At 32.3% G+C, this 22,925-nt stretch overlaps 2 protein-coding genes across 6 annotated transcripts in view; one reads left to right on the top strand and one right to left on the bottom strand.

Moving 5' to 3' along the window:
• Positions 1-22,925, bottom strand: part of LOC148625374 (uncharacterized) — a 342,046-nt gene that overhangs the window by 105,781 nt on the left and 213,340 nt on the right. The gene's annotated exons all lie outside the window — the stretch shown is intronic.
• Positions 1-22,925, top strand: part of LOC148625384 (uncharacterized) — a 59,430-nt gene that overhangs the window by 26,068 nt on the left and 10,437 nt on the right. For 3 of the 4 annotated variants that reach the window (XM_088568865.1, XM_088568863.1, XM_088568866.1), the window contains 11 exons: positions 4-177; positions 3,521-3,680; positions 4,222-4,330; positions 4,581-4,720; positions 5,990-6,143; positions 15,498-15,586; positions 17,073-17,204; positions 18,010-18,167; positions 18,937-18,957; positions 21,008-21,107; positions 22,251-22,329. In XM_088568865.1, the coding sequence (XP_088424991.1) occupies positions 4-177; positions 3,521-3,680; positions 4,222-4,330; positions 4,581-4,720; positions 5,990-6,143; positions 15,498-15,586; positions 17,073-17,204; positions 18,010-18,167; positions 18,937-18,957; positions 21,008-21,107; positions 22,251-22,329 (1,316 nt within the window). The remainder of the gene's footprint in view (positions 1-3; positions 178-3,520; positions 3,681-4,221; positions 4,331-4,580; positions 4,721-5,989; positions 6,144-15,497; positions 15,587-17,072; positions 17,205-18,009; positions 18,168-18,936; positions 18,958-21,007; positions 21,108-22,250; positions 22,330-22,925) is intronic. The other variant, XM_088568864.1, reaches the window with a different exon arrangement.

Raw genomic sequence — 22,925 nt, 5'->3', positions numbered from 1 at the left:
TAGGTCAGATATTTGGGGCCATTCTCAGTTTTTAAACTTAAAGGACAGGCAACCTCCTTCAACCCCCAGAAAGAAACCACCTCCTCCTAAAGGCAAGGAGAAGAAGCCTAAATCACGGCAGAAAACTCCTGCCTCTAAACCTCCTACTCGTCAAACCGTCCCAGGAACTGCAGTCAGGTATGCAATGAATTTGCTAATGAAAGTTTTGTTTTTACGTTTTTCATGATCTTACCATTAAAATGTTTTGTTCTGACCTTATTAACGTTTGTTTTGAAGTGATTTAAAAATCTAATAATGAATATTAAAGGTTTTTATAAGGTTTAGAATTTTAGGTGGGATATAGTTGTAATTTTTATGAAGTCTAACTCGTTTTTTTAATGACTATATGTTTTAAGTCACTTTGGTTATGAAATAAACCTAATTCAAAAAGTGTCTCTGTGTTAACCTCAGATCAGTTTATTGTATGATAAACAGGGCAGGGTTCTAAATGAATTGTTATTTTACCTTTTCAAAGGTCATTCTCATGATTTTGCTACAACATGTAATAATTGGGAAGTTTCATGTATTTTACATCTGACAGTACTCAGGACCTTTTTTCATGATTTTTAACCCCTAGTTTGCTCCTCTAGTTAATTCTGCATGACATTGTGCAGTTTATGTTAAATTGTGATTTACACAGTCTGTCAAGTGACCTATGTTTCCTAATTTTGAGCAACTCATGTTTTTTTTTTACTGATTTTTTTCAGAGAAACAAACTACTGTTGCTTTTTTTTACTGTTGCTTAAATTAATGTAGTTTACAAACATTTTTTAGTACTAAGTAATTTCTGAAGTTTGTAATTTAAGCCAAAATATTCTGTACATGAATGGGAGAAGTTATTTTTATCTAATGCTTGAAACTTCTGTCTTTCTCTCCCTCTATGTAAGGAATTTTGTTTAAATTGCATTTTTTTCCTATCCTGATTTTTAAACCCTTTTGACTTCCTATAAATATTTTGAAGTAAAAAAGTACTTGACAGACTGCTCACATTATATCTGTCTACAGTCCATGAGTTTCTTCTGATTAACGTTGACAATTGTTTGTTACTAACTGTTTGTTGACCTTCTTTCATTTACACATACTTCTTAAAAGGAGATCCATGTAAGAGTAAGGCAGGTTATTTTGGCAACAGTGATGCATCTCAAGTTCTTGATCCATGCCAGAGTCAGACATACCCTTTAGAAACAGTTATATAAATTAAGGCCAGTTTTTTGTGTGTGTATTTCCATTAAAATAAGTTCCATTTCAAACTAAATAATATTAAATTTTAAAGAAAAAAAATTTCTTATTAATATAAGGAAGACTGTTTTTGATAATTTGCTCAAATCACAGCGAAATAAAGCCAGCAAAGAGATTTTAATTAAGTGAAGACATGAACTGTGACCCCAATTTTCAGGAAAAAAAACAGAATAGTGATTGCTGCAATTATAATCCATTTAGCACAAACTGGTACAACTTATAAAGATGACTACAAGTGGTTTTTTCACATGAAATTGTTTAATTAATGGATTGAAAAAAACCTTATGACTAATTTTGCAAAACAGAAGATAAAATGAGTAATTGTACATTACAGGTACGTTTTACAGCAAATAAAATAGTTAACTTCAGGGAATAAAGTTGGTCTTCCCTTGATTAAATGACCATTAGTATTGATGGTGTAGTTATTTGAACAATTAACAAGAAGATTAAACTTTCCTTTTTTTTCATAAGTACTTTTAGAAATTAAGATCTCATTGTCAACTGCCCAATTAACTACCTAATAAAGTTCATCAAGTGAAGGCAACTCTTTTCTCTGAAGTTAATTATACAACTTACTGTAAATTTAGATTTGGATTCAAAAATGGTTTGGCTATAGAATAAAATCATTTCTCTCTTTTATTTATGACGGACATAAAGTTAAGTTTTGTGTATATGGAGGAAGGTCCTGAGTTCTTTGAGTATATCATATTTCTTTTAATTATATTATTTCTGTTTTTTTTTTCACCTCTGAATGCAGCCGTAGATAGCATTTGCTGGTAGGTACTGGGTGTGGTAATATTCTTTCTTTATTTCTATTTATTCAGTAGGATTTACACACTTGTTTAAAACCATATACTATATACATATACTTGTTACTCTAATGCCCAGTTTTTGCTTAAGCTGAGCTCATTCTTTAAGTTTCTATTTGTTTAATTTGAAGTGAGCCATGCTTTTTGTTTTCCAAAACTTTTCTTACTTTTATTCTGAAAGAAATTAAAACAGATTTTTGTTTTTGTTTTAGTAAATATAATACCTCCCTGAGTTGTTTTAACAATGTAATTCATTCATTATTATTTTAGAATATTCACATTTCTTTTTTTTTCTCCTTTATTCCGGATAAAAAAATAATTGTTTTAGAGTAGTCATATCAATTTCGCTAGTTTTTTTCTATGCACTTTCTTTGGTGTTGTAAATGCTTCATTAGTTATGTAGATGGTAAAACAGAATTCACTTATGAAACGATTAATAGGTAAAATGCACTGTAATATAACTTCAGTTCCAAAGGAAAAATAAACAAAAAACTTCAGTGGTCTGTTATCCTCGAGTGTTGAAAGTTGCTGGTTCCAGCTGTTACTTCTAGGAGCAAGCACAATAGAAATTCAGCTTTGACCTGTACAAAGCAGAGTTTATCAAATTGATAAAATATTCTTGCACAAATACATGAAATATCTGACATAATACCACCATCAATCAATCAAAAGGTACATGGAAAATAAAATGATGTTGTAACGATTGTTAGAAAACAAAAAAAGTTAATTAATATGTAATATTTGGTAGACAAGTAAAACTTAATTCCAGTCATTTGGTTCTGCTCTCTTAAAATTTGTTTCTACTGATAGTGCAACATATTTGTTTTTTACAATTATTCTGATTTTAATTTAATTAGCAAATAAGGAATTCATGTGATCAGTTATCTGGGCACAGTTTGAGTATTGATTTCCCTATCATAAATGAAATAATCCTAATACTCAGAAAAATTGTTGTGTCCCTTACAAAGTAGGATGAAATAACAAAGATTTTATCAACAGATACTATTTACATCTCTTAAAAATTTAAAATTTATCATTTTCAAGGGAGAAATATTGTTGTGAGCTACCTCCATTTCATGTCATACAAATTTGTTTATTTCTCATGTTGTATTTGATGTTGCTTTGTATAATGATAAGAAAGATTACTTATGAAACATATAACAGGATATATAATTAATACATGTACTTGGCATTTACTGTAATATCACATAAAAAAGTTGTTAATACACATGTATTTAGTTTTATTTATACATATATTATTATGATATACTTGTATAAGTGTAGTAAATTGATTTCAATTGTGAAAAGATAAGAAGAAAGCCATAAATATTCTCATAGTCAATTTAATTGACTAATTTAGGAAAAGTTTGGGGTATTTTGCCATAAATTTTCTTATTTGTGACATAAATGTTGACTTTTTTTTTTAATTTCAGTTCACTGCCTGCAGATCCTAGCATTCCACTTTTACATTATCATCATATTACCCCTGTAGATATTAGAAATTATCATGTACTTAAAACAGATCTTCCTGATGTAAAACTAGAGAAAATTAAATATATGAAATACATGAGGAAGGAACTTATTTATTGGCAGGTATGTTTCTTTAGCAGTTTTGATGAAAAGAAGTATGACTAAGCTTTAAATGAATTTATTATTCATACCACTGAGAGTGGGAATCACTAATCTGTCTCTCTGTTCATTTCTCTTTCAGTCTGTCTACATGTCATATTTTCTATATAACTTGTAAGTACAATCCCTCTTTAATTCATGGATACCAATTTTCATGGATCAGGGAATAAACACAAAGTTCATGGCTTCTTGAATTTGTGGTTTTGGAGTTTTCAGAGCACACCCAGAAAATTGGTACCCCACGAACAAAAATAATTTCACAGTAATGTGTAGAATTTTGCATTAATGCCATTTTTTCTGTAATATTTCATAGAGGTAATGTCCAACAGAATGGATGTTTTTCAGAAAGTCCCTGATCCATGAAAATTGGTATCCACGAATTAAAGTACTTCCACGGTACCTTAGCTTCTTATTTCTGAGATGTGTTGATAAATGTGAGTCTATATATGAAGAATGAATCATTCTTTGTTATAACTTATTACTAACAATTGGCTTTTTTTTGTAGAGGATGATTCCAGTTATATCTGAGAAAAAGCTTGCTAGAAGATGTAAAGGGATATCATGTGCTGCTGTTTCACCCAATAGCAAATTTGTAGCTCTTGGTACTGTTCATGGTAAGATCTATTAATTTATTTTACATTAAAAATGTATGCTTTATCTTTGTGAAATTGTAGTCAATGGAAAAAAGTTAGAAATTCAGAAAAAATCCAGAGCTTCATTAGTGCAATACATCCAGTTTTAATTATATAAAATTAAAAATATCAAGAACAATGTTGTCATTTAATTCAAAAAGTTTCGTAATAGGCTAATGCTTCTGTCTATATGATTTGAGAAACTAAACTGGATTTTTAAAAATACTTTTAGGTGACTGTGTTGTATTATTTACTCATACTCGTCCCTGGCGACCCATTCGTGTTATAGTCAATGATTCTTCTGTTGATGATGCAATAATAAGTATGTCCTGGTCATTAGATAGTGCTCGTCTCATCACAATCAATAAATCGGTAAGTAGGGATGCATTTTGCTGAAAAGGTTTGTGTGCACAGTGAGTTTTGTTGACAGAACATTCATGTAATTCTCACTGTTTTTTTAAAAAAAAAAAAAATACATTGATGGTAGTTTCATAATTTTTTTTTAACCTGATTGATTTCAGTAGGCTTCATACTTACTTTTTACATGCATCGCCATCTGTGAAAGCATGTGTAGAAGCTGCTCAACTCTGTCTGTCTGTCATCCTTACAGGTTACCACTCTGTCTATCTGTCCTTTATCCCTTAAAGGTACCACTCTGTCTGTCTGTCTGTCATCATTACAAGGTACCAATCTGTCTGTCTGTCATCCTTACGGGGTACCACTCTGTTTGCCAGCCCTTCATCCTTAAGGATACCACTCTGTCTTCCTGTCTGTCATCGCCACAGGGTACAACTCTTATCTGTCTGTCCTTCATCCTTACGGGGTACCACTGCTTGTCTGCCTGCCCTTCATCCTTATGGATACCACTCTGTCTGTCTGTCTGTCCTTCATCCTTACAGGGAACCTCTCTGTCTGTTTGTCTGTCCTTCATCAATAATGGGTACCTACTTTGTTTAACATGTAATTCAAAATAGTATTAAACCAAGTGTTAATCCAGCTGTGCACAGTGTTAGTATTCATAGATAATTTGCTCCTACTTTTTCAGCATGTTAAACTAAGGCATTTTTTCAGGCTGTATATTACTTTAGGAAATTTGTAATTTACAATTTAGTTTTGTAACTTGCTTTGTGTTTAAATACGTATTGAAAATACATGTTTTGATAAGAATATGACAGGGACACAGGTCTAGACGGGCATGGGTCTTGTTTGGTCTGTTACAATAGGATAAAGATAAACTGTGCACCTTGGGATTAACTCAAAATTCATTTTAGTTATTAGAAAATGTAAGATTGTGTTTAATTTTTAACAAAGAAAATATTTCTAAAATGTAAAAGGCTGTTTAAGCACTATAGAATTATTTTGTTCAATGTCAGAGTCAGGAATCATTTGTAGACATAAAATAAGTAATAGTTATATGGGGAAGTGCCTATAAGATTTGTAACATTAGTGTATAATTTTGGCATCAGAAGTATAATTGAAAGGTTATTATTCAGTTTTCCTTGGAGTTTGGTACTAATTTTGACAATGTGTATTTGTGTACTTGTATAGAGGTCTGAAGTTCTTTGAAAAAAAATAAATGTTCTTATATACATGTAGTCTTAAGTGCTGACAGATATACAGTTCAAGATTGTTCTATTTTAGGGTTCATTACAAATCTGGGCCTATTCTGGTGCTGTTCCATCCTCTGAAGCAAAGAAAGTTGGTATATCTTCTGATGAACATGATTTCTTGCCTCCTCATTTTGACATCCTCATTTCACTCAGTATGGCACGTGGTGACTTCTCATTCCAGCAAGGTAGGCTGTTGTTGTTTGACTTAAGGTGACAAATTATAATTTGTGTATCGCTACTTTTTCAGTGGTGTTGTTGATGTTTATATTTACACATGAGCATCCTGCATTTGTAGTGTAAATGAACATATTAACACTTGTGTCAGCCATAACAAAAAATCCTTCACTTTTCGGATGGTTTTGTAATTACCCTCCTTTCAACTGAAAGATTATTGACATCACAATATTAACACTTTCAGTACTGAATTTTATTTGACTGCATGTTCCTAATGCCGAACTAAATATTAGCATGTGTGGTTTCCTGGCATGTGCTATTTTTGACATGTGCTTGCTACAATGCGTTTCTCAACTTTGTAGGATGAGTAATAAAATTTGACGTTGATTAGCGGTTTGAAATTGTAGGGGCTTACTAAAAAAATTGTCAATTTATATCAGACAACCAACAGGAAAGTCATACTTTAATGGAATTTCAGTTTAAAATGTAATCGAGGGGGAAATGTTGACAAGTCTTTATCAAGTACGATTGTTTTCCGGCCTTTGTTTTCACCCTATTATTGTCATGTTCATTTACAAAATGAGCTTCCCGAATTTTAACATGATGTATAAAAATGTTTTTGCTTCATTGGAAGGAATGTAATCTCAATATAACGCCTGAAATCCTGAAGAAATGTCAAAAGAACCCCGGCAAGATTATCGACGCCATTTTGTGGTTATGTAAACATGAAGCAAAGAATGATAACTGAACTTAATTTTGACAAATGACCACATACAGTTTACCTAAATCATGTGTTGCCTTGATTAATTTTATTCTTTATTGAGCGAATAAAACTAAACTTTAAATCATCATAACTTTTTAATTTTTAAAGATAATTGAAAAATTCTTTTGGTTTCCAACATTGCAAATAAAATTCTTTTTACCCATGGAATTTTTAAATAAATATTCAGTAATTAGACTATATGTACATAAGATTTTAATTGTAATTTTTTATAGAAATTGAGGTTGACATATAAATATCACTACAAATTTATTTTTCAAGTAAAAGAGTTATAAATTCACATACATAATATGAATTATTTTATCTAAATGAAACATTTTACAGAACCAAAATTGGATATTAAATAAGAAAGTTAAAAAGTTTTGAAAATTTGGATTCTAATCTTGATGTTGTCAATTGTTTATTTAGTTGTTTATTTGCCAACCAATTTAGCACGTAATGATATGCAAATTAGTGAATATGACATCACGAATGAGATTGGCAAACTCTCCTATATTCAGGTTTTGGTAGGGGCTTTTTTCAGGAGTTGATAGATTTGATTAGTCATTCAATGAAATATTTTAGGAAACAAACATAAAAAAAAATCAATACATAAATTTACTTGCCTGCTAAAATTTTGTTGTTTTTTCTTGCAATTGCTTGATAATATCTGTCATCTTAAGATGCACAATCCACTCTTTATAGTTCAAAAGTTAATTAAACAAACATTAAACTCCAAAATTCCAAATTGAAAAGTTCAAATAAGGTTTCAAACAACAAAGTCAGTATTAATAAAGATGCATGGAAAGTTAGTAGTAGGATTTCCTGGTATGGAAGATGGTAAAACAATCAGGAAGAAATAAATGCTTTCCACAGTCTAAGCAGTCTTACTTGGTTTGTTGCCTTTTGTCTTGTTGGGTTGGGTGCACTCTCATATGACACACATGGCACCAGCCTTTTGTTTGGAAAGTTCCTGGTAGATGTTTCTGTGAAAGATGAGCATCCAGTGATGGACGTCCCATATACGTACTGACCAACTGTGTATTCCACCAGTCAATCCTTCTGTCACAGCTTTAGAAAAATCTAAGAAGGTCAATGATCCCCTATTTGGTCCAGGTTGATGGATTGGGGAGCACAAGATGAGCCTAAAGGCATTAAATTTCAGAATTTCAAGCATAGTGAAAAAAATCCTCTTTTGCCATTTCAGGGTCTTGTGTTGGAAAACATAATACTGAATATACTGATCAGCCCTATCAACACCACCCATATACTTAGTATAGTCTACAACCATTTGAGGGCTTGGTATGTCCTGCTGTTGGAATTGATAATTGGGCTGTTGTACATTTCTTTGTACTGTTCAGTACTTCTGTCATGTATGGTAGAAATAATGCTTACATTATTTTTGTCTTTCCATACTGTTGCATTGATGGCCCCTTTCTGCTTGAACTGCATGTCCCCACGATTGGTTATTCCTTCAGGGTTCTTTCTCATAATGGCCCTGGGTAGCTCCCTACGATTTTACTTCACTGTACCACAGGCACCAGTGTTGTGATATTCAAATAGATCATTTAGTAAAGCAGATGTTGTAAAAAAATTATCCATATGAACAAGGTATCCCTGCACTAGGACTTCAGCTTCTTCTACGCATGATTTTACAACACGATGGGCAAGATCATTTGCTTTCCCATCAGTTCTACCACTGTATATATTGCAGAACGAAATAAATCCAGTGTCAGCTTCTGCTAAAGCCCATCATAATCATTATCATTATCATCATCAAAATCTATTAAATATATCATTATCTCCAATCCCTGTTTGCTCTAGTCTGTCATTATAGTGCTGAACTGCAGCATTGATTTCATTTTGTGAAAATCCTTCGAACTCAAAATCATTGTCTGACGACTCCATTTTTGGAACTGTCAACAGACGATAATACTAGGTGTTTATGTAATTTTAACTACGGACCGCCTTTTTAACCCAAATAATTTTAATTTGTTAGACAAAAATAGAATTTACCTAATATGGCAATATTTTTTTTTATTTGTTTATATCATAGTCAGGATTTTACAAATCCCTGTACATTACCACCTGACCAGGGTATTCAGGGAAAAGTAGAGGAAAAAATAATATAAACAAAAAGAACAAAGATTACAATGTACACTGGCTATTAATTTTATAACAATCTATATAAATTTATCCAAAGTAAGTATAACAAAAACAAAAACAAAAAAAAGTCATTTTTGAAATATCAATAGTTTGATAGTATTGTTTGCCATTTACATTTTTATATGATCTATGAAAAAAAATTACTGAAAAATGACATTGAGAGGGGCCCAACATCTCTCATGATTCATATGTTTACCAATTTTAATTGCTATCTGATATTTGAAGGATTTATATTGCTCAATTATGCACTGAACTCCAATAATGTTTGGTAAAATTTCATTTAATTTACATTTATAAATGACCAATGCAGGTCCGGGTGTCAGAAGAATAGGCCTGCAGCAGCGGTAAGCTTGTTGTAAAAGGCGACTAAATAGTGCTCAGAACCCTGCCAGGGGCTAGGGTGCTCTGCCCACAGAGCAACTGGGTTGTTTGCCCCAGGTGGTGGAATGGGGTATCCCTGGTGTGTTACATGCTAGGGTTGTCAGGCTATAATACGGAAAACCTGACCGCAAACCATAGTGGTGCACCATGTTGGGAAAGATGCCATGTTCCTCGCACGTTAAAAAACCCTACTGTGGTATTCTCCCAGAGTAGGAACCATAGGGCTCTGCCACAGGAGGCTAAATTGCCTGACCTTATCCACCTCTCCCTATTTCCAGTGGCAATCAAAATTTCTTGACCCCATTATCCTTGTGTCCCATCCCATTTTTCATTTCATCATCATTTCATGTTCATTTTATCATCTACTTCATGTTCATCGCCTGAATAGAGTGAAATATTGCTGCTGGGGCGTTAAACCCCAACAAACAAACAAACAAATAAAGTAATGAAAAACAATAAATTTAGCAAAAGTGATTTCTTGGTATAACCAAGGAGAATGTTAACTTCATTAAGAGTACAATTCACAAAAAATAACTTAATCTTATTATGAAAGCATTTCCAGAACTGATGAGTCACTCTACAACTATAAAATAAATGTTCTGCTGTTTCCTCATCAGTTTTACAGACGGTGCATAATTTGGATTCCTTAACTTTTATGTTATACAAAAAACTGGGTTTTTTTTATAATTCTATGTAAAAAATTATACTGAAAGTTGTATAGGTAGGAATCGTTACAGGTTTTTTTTTTCACAATAACAAAATATTCAGACCAATTAACTATTTCAATATCTAAACATTCTTCCAATTTCAAAGTATTTTGGGTTTCTGACATTCCATTAATTTCTCTAATACAATACTATTAAAGTTATATTGACCATTTTTTTTTTTTAATGTCTTTAGGAATATTTGCAAGTAGATTATAATATCATAAAAAGTTGGCATATCCTAGATTTTGTTGCATTTGGGCAAAAGTGCGGAATTCCCTTGACTGCTTGTCATAAGCAATGAACCCCCTTTGAATTCCAAGCAGCATAAAATAACATATCTGATACTGGACAAAAGTTCAATATATCCAACGAATGTAAATTATTATCAATGTAAGGCTTTACTCTCTGTAAACAGGCAAAAATATCCCTCCAAAAACTATTTTTTATTTTTGGAACAATGTCTTTTAACTTGTCTTTTTGCAGATAAATCAATCGTTCTCCTCCATAGGGTTTCAACAATTTTAAAAGAATTTTCTGCTAACTACCCTCCATGTTGGAAAGAAATCGCTTTATTGAGCCAAGTTTCAAATATAAGGTGAATGACTCCAGTTGAATCATTCGTAGTCTTCCCTGGTTTATTTCACCAATAAGAGTGCTATGTTTTATTTTATCTGGTTTATCATTCCAAATGAAGCTATAGAACATCAGGATTATCTCCCTTACCCTTTTTTCACTAAGGCTGGGTAAAGCAGTTAACAGATGTACTAATTTAGGAAGTGCAAGGGACTTTACAACAGTAATCTTGCCCAATAGTGTCAGTTTTCGATGCTGCCAACTTTTTAATATACCTGCTAATTCCTTTATTTCCTTTGCATAGTTCAATTCAGTCATACTCTCCAAATCTAGTGAAAAATCAATTTCCAACAATTTGAAATTTGAAAGCGACCTATTCAGGTTTTTATCTGGGTAAAGTTTTAAATTTGAATACCTCATGCTTCCCACCCAAACAGCACGAGTTTTAGATGTGTTCATCCTTAAACCAGACACATCACTAAAATGATCAAAACAGTCAAGTGATTCCTTCAAAGAAGTTTCACTTCCATCTAGCATAAGAAAAGTATCATCAGCATATTGATTGATTAAAGATTCTGTGTTTTCTTCTAAGACCCACCTTATATTGGGATTTGATTTTATCTTCATGGATAACAATTTTACACCTATTATAAAAAGATAAGGAGACAATTGGTCTCCTTGTCTACAACCTTGTAATTGAAAAAAAAATCAGACAAATATCCATTATTTATTACACAGCTTGATGCTTTACTATAAAATATTTCAAACCATTTACAAATTGATGGACCAAAATTAAAACTTTTCAAAGCTTTTTCCAAAAAATACCATTCAATAGAATCAAAGGCCTTTTCAAAATCTATCATTAGCAACAGTCTTTCATGATTTTTCTCTTCAAGATAGTGCATTAAGTCATATAGTAGGCGTGTATTCTTACCATCAAAACGGTCTTTGATAAATCCCTTTTGTGTGTCACTTATAATGTGGGGTAACACCTTTTTAATACAATGCGCTATAACTGCTGAAGCTATTTTTATATCAGTATTTAATAAACTAATCGGACACCAATTATTCATATTACATCTGTCTTTCCCTTCTTTAGGGATACAGGTGATGATACTTTGGTATTGAAATTGGGAGAACCTCCCATTATCATTACTGAAGTTTAAAGATCTAAATAGTAAAGGACCAATGTCTCTCCAAAAAAGTTTGTAGAAATCTACTGTGACACCATCAGAGCCTGGACTCTTACCATTATTCATTAGCTTAAGAGCCTGAGCACATTCATTTATTGTAAGACTACCCTCACATAATTTTTTTTGTTCTTCTGTGAATTTAACAGCATGATTGAAGAAATAATTGTCATCACAACTCAAATTTCTACTCAAATACAGTTATTCAAAGAAGGATTTTTCTTCAGGGAGAATATTTGACTGTTTTGACAAACATCTTCCTTCATTATCAATGAGTTCACACACAGTTTTTTTGACAAAATTTTTCTTTTCCAATTTACAAAAGTATTCATTGCATTTTTCACCATTCTCATGCCAATTTATTCTTGATCTTCATAAAAGCCCTTCTATTTTTTGTGACCTTGCCTCCTCAAGCTCTGACTTTTTGTCTTGTAAAATTTTCAAGGTTGAATCATGTGGTTTTGCATTTATTGAGTTTTCCAAATCTTGAATATCTTTCTCAAATTTTCTCACAGCATCTTTTTCACATTTTGATTTAGAGATGTTGTAATCAATTGATAATGATCTTATCTTCATTTTTAAAATTTCAAAAAAATAACTGATCATTACAAGATATGCCGACTTTAGATAGATCATCTATATCACTTGAGACATAATACTCAACTACTGTGTCGTGTATACGAGATTTAACTTTTTCAATGTAATCAGGCTCTCTTAGAAGTTGGGAGTTAAACTTCCAATATCACTTCCCCCTTTTTTCTAACTTGGCTGAGAATGTGAAAAGAATGGTTGAGTGATCTGTTTTATAACCTGGAAGTATAACAGAATTCTTTGAGAGTGAAAATATGTCTTCTGTAACTAGAAATTAATCAAGTCGACTCTGTTTTATTGGTGAGTATTGACGCCATGTATACTTTCTCTCATCTGGTGACGCCATGGATCAACTAATTCAAAAGTCTCAATAATTTCTCCTATTTTCTCCCTACACTGAGGATTTCTGTTATGTAAAGTATTGTAATTATCTAAGTATGTGTCCTGGACAACATTCCAGTTTCCACACATAATAATACTTGTATTTCCAAAAGAAACAATATTCTGCAAAATATTATCAAATAAACTATGTTCATCTTTATTATATCCATATAAGGATACCAAAGTAATTCTGTGATTATATAATGTAAGATCTAATATAATGTAACATCTTCATTGTTAATATAGAAGTTGTGAACATAAAAATCAACATCTTTTCCAAACATGACACATACACCAGCACTTTTACTGCTACCATGACTGAAAAAAACATTTGCCTCCCCATTGATCACACCATTCTGTTTCTACTACCTGAACACTGTGTGTTTCTTGGAAGCATACAATTGAAGTGTATTTATTTTTTGCCCAATCAAATACGCCAGTTCTTTTTTTTTATACTAGATAGTAAACCCCTCACATTCATTGACAGTATAGTGATACTATTCATAACAATATATGAAGCATTGGCAAACAATTAAATGTACAGAGGCCCTCACACATACTCTACATTCATCCACACATACCACATATCTTCAAGTAAGATGACTTTTTTGTAACATAATACATTTTGTATGCATTATGTACCTGTTTAGATAAGCAGTTAGGCTGAGTTTTTAAAATAAGAATTAAATTATACTATTTCCTTTGATTATAAATGTGAAATTGTCTCCCCTGGATAAAGATAAATTATAGATTCCAGAGATAACTCCCAATTTTAATTATTATAGTAATCATCAACATAACTGTAATAGTTTTTTATAATTAAACAGAAACACAAATATGAAAAAATACACACACTAAGCAGGCAGTGCCCATTTTGTTAATTTATAAGATTGATAGATTTTAGGAGCTGTATCAACAGTGGCCCAGGGCATATGGTACTGTTCAACAAGCCTAGCAGCAATCAAGTAAAAAACAACAAAAAAGAAACATCCAAAATAACCCCCCCCCAATAAAAAAACAGCACAAGTGGTATAATGAATTAATGTTTGTTTGTTTCTGGGGTATAACGTCTGAGCAGCAATATTTCAGCTATATTCTGGCGATGAACATGAAGTGGATGATAAAATGAACATGAAATGATGATGAAATGAAAAATGGGATGGGACACAAGGATAATGGGGTTGAGAAATTTTTATTGCCACTGGAAATAGGGAGAGGTGGGTAGGGTCGGGCAATTTAGCCTCCTGTGGCGGAGCACTATGGTTCCTACTCCGAGAGAATACCACAGAAGGGTTCTTTAATGTTTGAGAAACTTGGCATCTTTCCCAACACGGTGCATCACTATGGTTTGCGGTCAGTTTTCCGTATTATAGCCTGACAACCCCAGCATGTAACATGCCAGGGGTGTGCCTAGCCCCCGGCTAGGTTCCTGAGCACTATTAAGTCGCCTTTTATGACAAGCTTAGTGCTGCTGCAGGCCTGCACGGGGCTAATGAATTAATGAAATGATTAATGACACTGAAAAACAGAAATAAATAGTTTCTACAAAAGACCAGTACTGTTGATAGTGAGAGAAGACGCAATAAAATTCAACTTAAACAAAACATTGTAGTGATTCATTATAAAAAGTCATGGTCCTGATCACTTACTTTTCTGTGTCCTTGCCCATGTTTTTTATCACCTTGTCACTGACGTTATTGAAGATGTCAAATCTAATGCGAAGTTCTTTTTCTGACAGTTTGGCATACACATTACAATTGTAGAACCACACATTATAGAAATAACAGTCAGTCTTTTAGTCTTACTACCTACTTATTATCAGAAAGTACAGGTATAAAGCCTCTTTTCATGCATTATTTTTTTTTCCATTAAAGTTTGATAGCAAAAATGAAATCAGTACCGTATGTTTTCCAAAAGCTATCGGGTAATTTTAAGAAAAAAGTATCTTTTTGCATCCATGTTGCAAGCACATGTCCGGCGAAATGTAAATATGGTGGCTCAATGTAACCACAAAATGAAAGTAGAGTTAAAACTGCTCATACTTGGCTCAAATGTTTATTTTTCTCAAACTCAATTAATGAAATAAAATTTTAGATATAACAAATATGGTTTTAACAATTAGTATGGAACATTAAAGTGAAGTATATATGAAAGCTCCCTTTAAAAAAATTCTGATTTTACTTATTTCATGATGCCTTGAGGCATCATACGGCTGTAGCCTAGTGATGCTTTGAGGCATCATGTGTCTTGAATGGGTTTTTATTAAATAACATTGTCTCTTTAATGTCAAGTGCAAATCAAGTTTGACTTTCCTCATGTGAAATGAGACAGAATGATTCTGCTAGATCATTCTTATTTCAAAATGTTCATGATGTTCAAATCATTGTGAAACTTGGGCAACACACTGTTATATATTATGCAATTTTTAAAACATTAACTTTTTTTAACATAGCAGTACCTTTGAAACCAATCTGCATGTAAATACATTCATTTGGTAGATTTGTTATATTTTGTTAGAAAAAATAAACACTTTAAAAGAATTTTGTAAAAGAACACCACGAAAAACTCTATAAGTTGTTTGGAAAGAGATTTTATAAAAGAGTTGATGATTTTCAGGTCCACATGCAGAACAACAGACAGTTGATGGTAACCATGGTCCCTCTGGTGCTACATTCTTCCCATCATTTTCATTCTTTGGCGATCAGGTATGCCACTTTGTTTAACTACAAATGAAGATCCTAATAATGTTTAATATATATTATTTGGATAATAATGCAGCTCAAACTTATGTGCAACAAAATAAGTACGATAAGGTATACATGACTCACACACACATGCTTACACACCAACTAAAAACTCACCCCCAGATTATACAGTTAAACCTGTACAAGTTGACCTCCTGCCTATAGCTGCTGCTTTTATTCCTCCTAAGAAATTTCCGTTGTGTTTTACCTCTATATAGCAACAACCTGTAAAATGTGACTAATGACTATCGAAAACCGATCCCCCCAAACGCAAATCCCTGTGTGTGTAAAGCTACTTTTTCGTTTCTCAGACAAAACAAATGTTGACATTTTTCTGTTTCATTTAAAATGATTGTTTGTTTGTTTGTTTGTTGGGGTTTAACATCCGAGCAGCAGTATTTCAACTATATTCAGACGATGAACATGAAATGGATGATAAAATGAACATGAAATGATGTTGAAATGAAAAAAAAAAGGATGGGACACAAGGATAATAGGGTTGACATATTTTGATTGCCACTAGAAAAAGGGGGAAGGGTAGCGTCAGGTAATTTAACCTCCTGTGGCGGAGCGCAAACGTTCCTACTCCTATCAAATACCACAGCAGGGTTCTTTAACGTGCGAGGAACGTGGCATCTTTCCCAACACCGTGCACCACTATGATTTGTGATCAGGTTTACCGTATTATAGCCTGACAACCCCAGCATATAACACACCAGGGATACCCCATTCAACCACCTGGGGCACACATCCCAGTTGCTCTGTGGGCAGAGCGCCTAGCCCCCGGCTAGGTTCCTGGGCACTATTTAGCTGCCTTTTACGACAAGCTTACTGCTGCTGCAGGCCTATTCTTTTGACACCCGGACCTGCACAGGGCCATTTAAAATGAGATTTCATATGAAATATGATTTACGCCAGTCAATGCATCTTCAAGAAAGAGATTACCCTATAGTTTCCCTATGATCACTCAATGTTTTTGTTTATCCATGCTAATAAGACTTGATACGTACACTGCGCAGTCTCATGCGTGGTACACATTTTGATTGGTAACCTGGATCAACAGTATAGCTGAAGAGATTTTCTCATCGGCTGCATTCAGGCTCTTGATAGTAGAATAGAAATGGATATGGAGAGGGACTGGATTATTCAGGTTAGAGCAAGATTCAGTGGCCCTTGAAAGGTCATTATAGACAGGTTTAAATGAATAATGATTAATATAAACTATTTGGAAAATTATACAACACATGAGCTTACTTGCATCAAGATCAAATATGCTGTGCACACACATACACATACACACAGATCAACATACTTAAAAAATTGACCCTGTAGAATGAAAACAAAGAGCAGTTAAAAAATGCAGACAAAAAATTTGAATTTACAGTAACATTTGAAAGGATTCCCAAAACGTATCTATGTTTATGATTGTTCTCTCTATATCTTCAAGAGTCAAGCCTGTATTGCTCTAGACAATGGTGATATACTGAAGAGTAACTTTGACATTCCACTGAATGCTCCACCAGAGAAGGCAGACTATGAGTATGAGGAGGCTCCAATAATTCATAACCAAATCATGAAGGTAGTTTTTTATACCATGTCATGCTAAGTGGCAAGGTATTATGTGATACTCTCCGAATAGTTGCATGTCTTACTGTTCCTCAGTCTGTCCCCTTTCAATTTCCAGATGATAACTTGAGAACAGATCAAGGAATATTTTTTGAAACTTCACACAGTTGTTAAGTACCCTAAAACACAAGTTAAGATCAATATTTTAGCAAATTTCAAGATGTAGTTTTTAGAGTTAGGCATTTTAGATTATTTTGCCACCTGCTTTCATCATTACATTACAGTATAACACTTAATGTCCCATTAATGCCTATTTTATAAAGACTGTTCTGCTGTACAGCTTAGTTTTAGTTATGAAGAGGAATTATTTATAATGTATAAGATTTATAATACTCTATGAACAACCATAACTTAATGTTTGTAGATTATGTAGATACATGTAGCAAAATAATAGCCGAGTCAAAAGGCCTTTGAGAAAAAATGTTGGTGTTGTCAGTGAGTGTAGTTTCAATATAAAAATGTATAGGTCAGAATTTTCATGGTTTTCAAGGTTTTTTGTCAAACCACAATTTTAAATTCCTAAAAAATGACTTTCCTTTTTTAAAAATGAAAATGCACTAATGAAATAGGCATATTCTCAACTGAAAAAAAACTGATGATGAAACTTTCACAAAGTTTAAAAATTGTGACTCAGGAATTAAAGTGCAAGCATTGTACTTGCCAAAAAATGTCTTTATTAAACATTGTTTGTATTTCAATTTTTTTCTTGAAATGTCAGAGATTATCTCTGGTATTTTGTAATTACATGTATTTTTCAGGATAGCAGAATAAAAGGAAACAGGATAGGGAATGGTTTAAATGCAGAATTATTCAGATACCACAAATGTAAAATTATATTTCTGGGATTTACAAACAGTATTAATGACTTAGTGACTATGGATGAAGAAGGATTTATTGGTATTTGGAAATATGAAGAGTATGTATCAAAATATATAATGAAATCAAGGAAACCAAGATTCTAACAGAAATCAAAAGAATGTAATCCAGGGACAAAGACCAGACATGGAAAACAGACAAATACAATGAAGAACATAAAATAAATAAAATAATACATACAAAGTAACAAATGTAAATGAGCAACTCAGACTCCACTAAAAATTGGGAGCTTGGACCAGGTGCCCTGTTAAGATAAGTGTCTTTTGCCTTTCTAGAAACACACGCCAAGTTGCTCATAAAAAGTCAAGTCCGGGGTAGATGAAAAAAGAAAGGAAAACTATGACACCTTGAACAATTCAGTTTTCATGGTGCAGACGGATACACTGTAATGATCCTTTAGAAAAAATTACTTTTTTCTAAACCTAAAGGTTAGAGTTACTACAATGGTTTTGAAATAAGTCAATCATTTGGAAATATTTGTACACTTTATTTAAAATAGTAGATGATGAAATGATTCTGCGTTAAAAATTATTGTAAAAAATGATAACATGATTTTATTTACTTTTGATTGAATAAAATAAAAATAGCATTACAAGCACTGACAGGGGTTCATAATACCTGTCAAACAAGAGGAATTCCTTTATTTAGGATACACTGCATAGTGAAGATTCTGTTATCCTATTGTTAAGGGAACAAACAAAACTGTCATTTTGTCAGCTTTTGATTCTTGCATTTTCCCACACCAAAATTTTATTATGTTAGCATACATTTAACACAGTACCTTTATCGTAGATGACATTTCATTGCAGTTCAGAGTCAGTAAAGATGAGGTAACATTCCTAAGATATCTTCCAATATTCTTTCTCTAACCATGTGGTATCTTCTCAAATTTCTCCTCTAACAATATACATGTTTAATCTTCCAAAATGTAGTGTTTTCCCATATCCTTTCTTTAATCATATAGTTTTTTCTCATATCTTTTTCCTGACCATTTGGTACCTTCCCATATCACTTTTCTATAAATGTGGTATATTCTTTCTCTGTGCATGTGGTTTTTATCCATATCTTTTCTCTGACCATTTTATATCTTTCCATATCCTTTCTCTAACTATGTTGTATCTTCCCATATCCTTTCTCTGTTTATGTGTTTTTTTCCCATATCCTTTCTCTATCAATGTGGCATCTTCCCATATCCTATCTCTGTGCATGTGTTTTTTCCCCATATCCTTTCTCTAAACATACTGTATCTATCTGTATCCTTTCTCTGTCCATGCGGTATCTTCCTATATCTTTTCTCCACTCATCTATATCTTCCTGTATCTGTTCTTCATCCAAGTGGTATATTCTCATATTCTTTCTGCATCCATGTGAACTTCTATTTGTCTGATAAATGATATCTCTGCATTTCCTGATGATAGATTACTTGTTTACTTATACCTTAACTGTCTGTCTTTAGTTAAGCAGATAAAAATGTAATCTATGGATTGTTTAGTATTCTAGACATGTATTTGGTGATTGAAACAGAAGACTGCTATTACAATTATTATTAGATTTGAACAATGATATCTTTATATCATGATTTTGAATTATAGTTTGTAAAAACGTCATTCCAGTTCACCGAGAATTTTCCTTGAGAATGAAGTACTGGAGCATTTATCAGGAAAAGCTGTCTATATTATTCTTCCTATTATTTATGAAACCCTCCCTTTGTCATTCTGTTCTTAAATCCTTATAATCAAGATCTATTATCTGTATCCTGCATGTCAAATCAGCATGTCCTTGTAAAAGGTGTAGTATTAAATGTCTAGTTTAGTCAAATTTTCCTTCAATTTAGTTAAATGTATGTATGTCTTTTAGTCTCAAGTCCTTATTGGTTATTTCTGAAGGTTAAAAAATTTTTTTTCTCTGAAAATTTTTAAGTAGATTGAAGAATATTAATTTCCCTTAATCAATACTGAATAGAATAACTTCCTTCATCTCCATTGTATATGTTTAGAAATTTTTTCAGCTCATACTGTGAAAACTATTTTTCATTGGGATCCAGTTTTGGTGGATAAGTCATTACGTTAATTTGAATTTCCAAGAAAAGGCAAGATTGCCATTAAAAACTGTGATGCCCTTCTGTAACCCACAAACGTAAAAAAAAAAAAAAAAACACTTAGTCATTGTCAGTTACTGTTTGATATTTAAACAATATGTCCCTTTGTTTAAGAATATAGTTATTTCATAATGCAAATTAACTTTTTAAACCAAAGTAGACCTATTGATTTGATATTTTTGCCACTCTGTAAAGTGGAAACTTAACATACACATACCCGTTAACCCTCCCATATTATGAGGGAGATTCCAACATTTTAGCTCTGTCTCCCACAAAGGGTGTGTCTCCTATGTGAGAGACTTAAAATACCTACTTTAAAAGATTTTTCAAACATTCTATAGCTGCCTCTGAAAATCACCACCAAAAGACAATTTGAAGATGAACAAATGCACATACATTTCCTGAAATATATATCCTTTCGTAAAAAAATCCTTTCAATAAAATTATTGTTACAGTTTCCATTTCTTTGTTTTATGGATTTTTTAACTGTCTTACAGTTTTGGCGCAAGAAAGTTTGTAACAATAAATATCCCACATAAAATAGTTGAAATGTGGGAAATCTCCCACGTACCCATTCTCTAAGGTCAACCTGTATGCATACACCATGAGGTGTTCTTATGTTCATAGTCTTATTTTTTTACTTCTTATTTTAAACACTAAAGATTGCTGGGATCTCATGATTTTCTTTTGTGTTTCCAGTGAATTAATACTCATTGTATTTATGCAGAAGTTGGTATTTATCTTGTACTGATATACATATAATTACAATTTCTTCTCTACAGGAAATATATAGCTGGAGTTGGATGGATAGCTCCTGTCAAGAAGTTTCAGTTAGCTCCTTACAAAGTTATGTACTATCCTGCAGATAATAATCCACCTAAGGTTTGTCTTTACGTTACTGGTACATGTATATGTAATATCATAATGAATGATATTGTTTGTTCATGGGAAACATATTTTGTTTGCATAGTTTGGTTAGACTGGTTTTTAGTGGAGTCTGAGTTGCTCATTTACATTTGTTATCTTGTATGTATTATTTTGGTTATTTTATGTTCTTTGTTGTGTTTTTTTGTTTTCCATGTCTGGTCTTTGTCCCTGGATTATATTCATTTGATTTCTCATTTTGTTTTCCTTGATTACTCTTTACCATAATGCTTTATTTTCTAGGAAATATGAACATTTTGTCAAAAAACCAAATAAAATAACATTTATTATTGAATGAATTCCACACTTCGGACAATAACTCAAAAACACTTTCACCTACTTTTATGAAACTTTGGTGAATTGTTCCTGTCTATTGACGTTAGCTCCCTTTCGATTTTTATAAATTTTAGATTTTTCGCTTCCGTGTTATGAATTTTTATACTTAAAAAAAAAGAGGGATTTTCAAATTTTCAGACAATAACTCAAAAATGCTTTCACCTCCTTTTATGAAGCTTTGGTGAATTGTTCATATGTATTGAAGTAAGCTCCCTTTTGATTTGTATAAATGTCAAATTTTACGTTTCCGTGTTTTTGAAGTTTTACCCTGTAAATATGGCCAAGGGAATTTATTCGTTGGAAAACGTTGAAAAAGGACCATTTGTTATGAGAGTGTCAAATTTTTTGTGCATTTTTTATTTCCTTTTTCTTTGGGGGGGGGGGGGTGTATTGGACAGGGCTCATAGTATTTCTAGTTGATCATATAAATTCATTAAAAGCATAAGGACAAGTTAAAAGGGCAACGGGCATATCATAAGCTTAAAGCACAACTCTTTATTGGTTGATGCCTCTGTCATCAGGAATATGATCCAAGGATAAACATATAAGGATTTTTACATGCTAATACATAAGTACAACTGCACCTATTTCATCCTAGAGATTTTTGGGAAATTTTATAGGAATGTTAGGGATGTTGATTTACATATAGGAATATAAAATTATTATCAAAAGGGAAGTAATCCAACTGGACTTGCTCTATTGCACCTGCTCTTAGTATTTTTGCAGTTAATGAAAATTAGTAGTTGACACTTCTCTTTCCTATAGTTGGTGTTTACAGACAAGCCAGATGTACCTAACCAAAGAAAAAGAACAAGACAAGAAATCTCTCAACAGAGAGAAATGGGTAACTACTCTGAAAAATAGAAGATTTTATTAAAAAGGAAAAGTTAATAAAAATCATGATTGTTCTTAATGTAATCAATTTTGAAAAAAAAAAAAAATAATGGAAATCTATTTACAATTACCATTGCATGATGTTAATCATAGTATACCTTGGCCAAAAAGTTAACATAGAAATTAAAAAAAAACACATTTTTGATCATTCAAATTTTTTGAGGCTGCAAGGAAAGCACAACATTTATAGGAATTAGTTGTTTTTTTAAATACAATCATTTGATTGTCTTTGAACATGATATTGTCTGAAGGCAACTGATATAAGGATGGTGATAACTTCAAGGGATTTTTGAATATATATTGGGTGTAAGTATTTGTAAGAATGGGGCAAAATGGGAAAAATTAGAAACATGCAACTCTTGGATGCTTTCTCTATTTGAAAAGACCATTATTTGATTTCTGCATTAATGGATTTGCTCAGAAATTTTTCAGTGGAATCAAAAGAAATGATGTTTTTGACAGTTATCTTCCCTTGAATTGTTCGTTCTCAGCATGATATGGAAAATCTTGTCTGTTGTCCTTGATTTTGATTGTGCAAATAATCAA

The sequence above is a fragment of the Perna viridis genome, chromosome 2 (assembly GCF_037379345.1).
Source record: "Perna viridis isolate PV_CMFRI_1.1 ecotype Kerala chromosome 2, ASM3737934v1, whole genome shotgun sequence".
NCBI lineage: Eukaryota > Metazoa > Mollusca > Bivalvia > Mytilida > Mytilidae > Perna > Perna viridis.
Note: the sequence above shows the minus strand (reverse complement) of the source record. Positions and strands in the feature narration are given on the sequence as shown.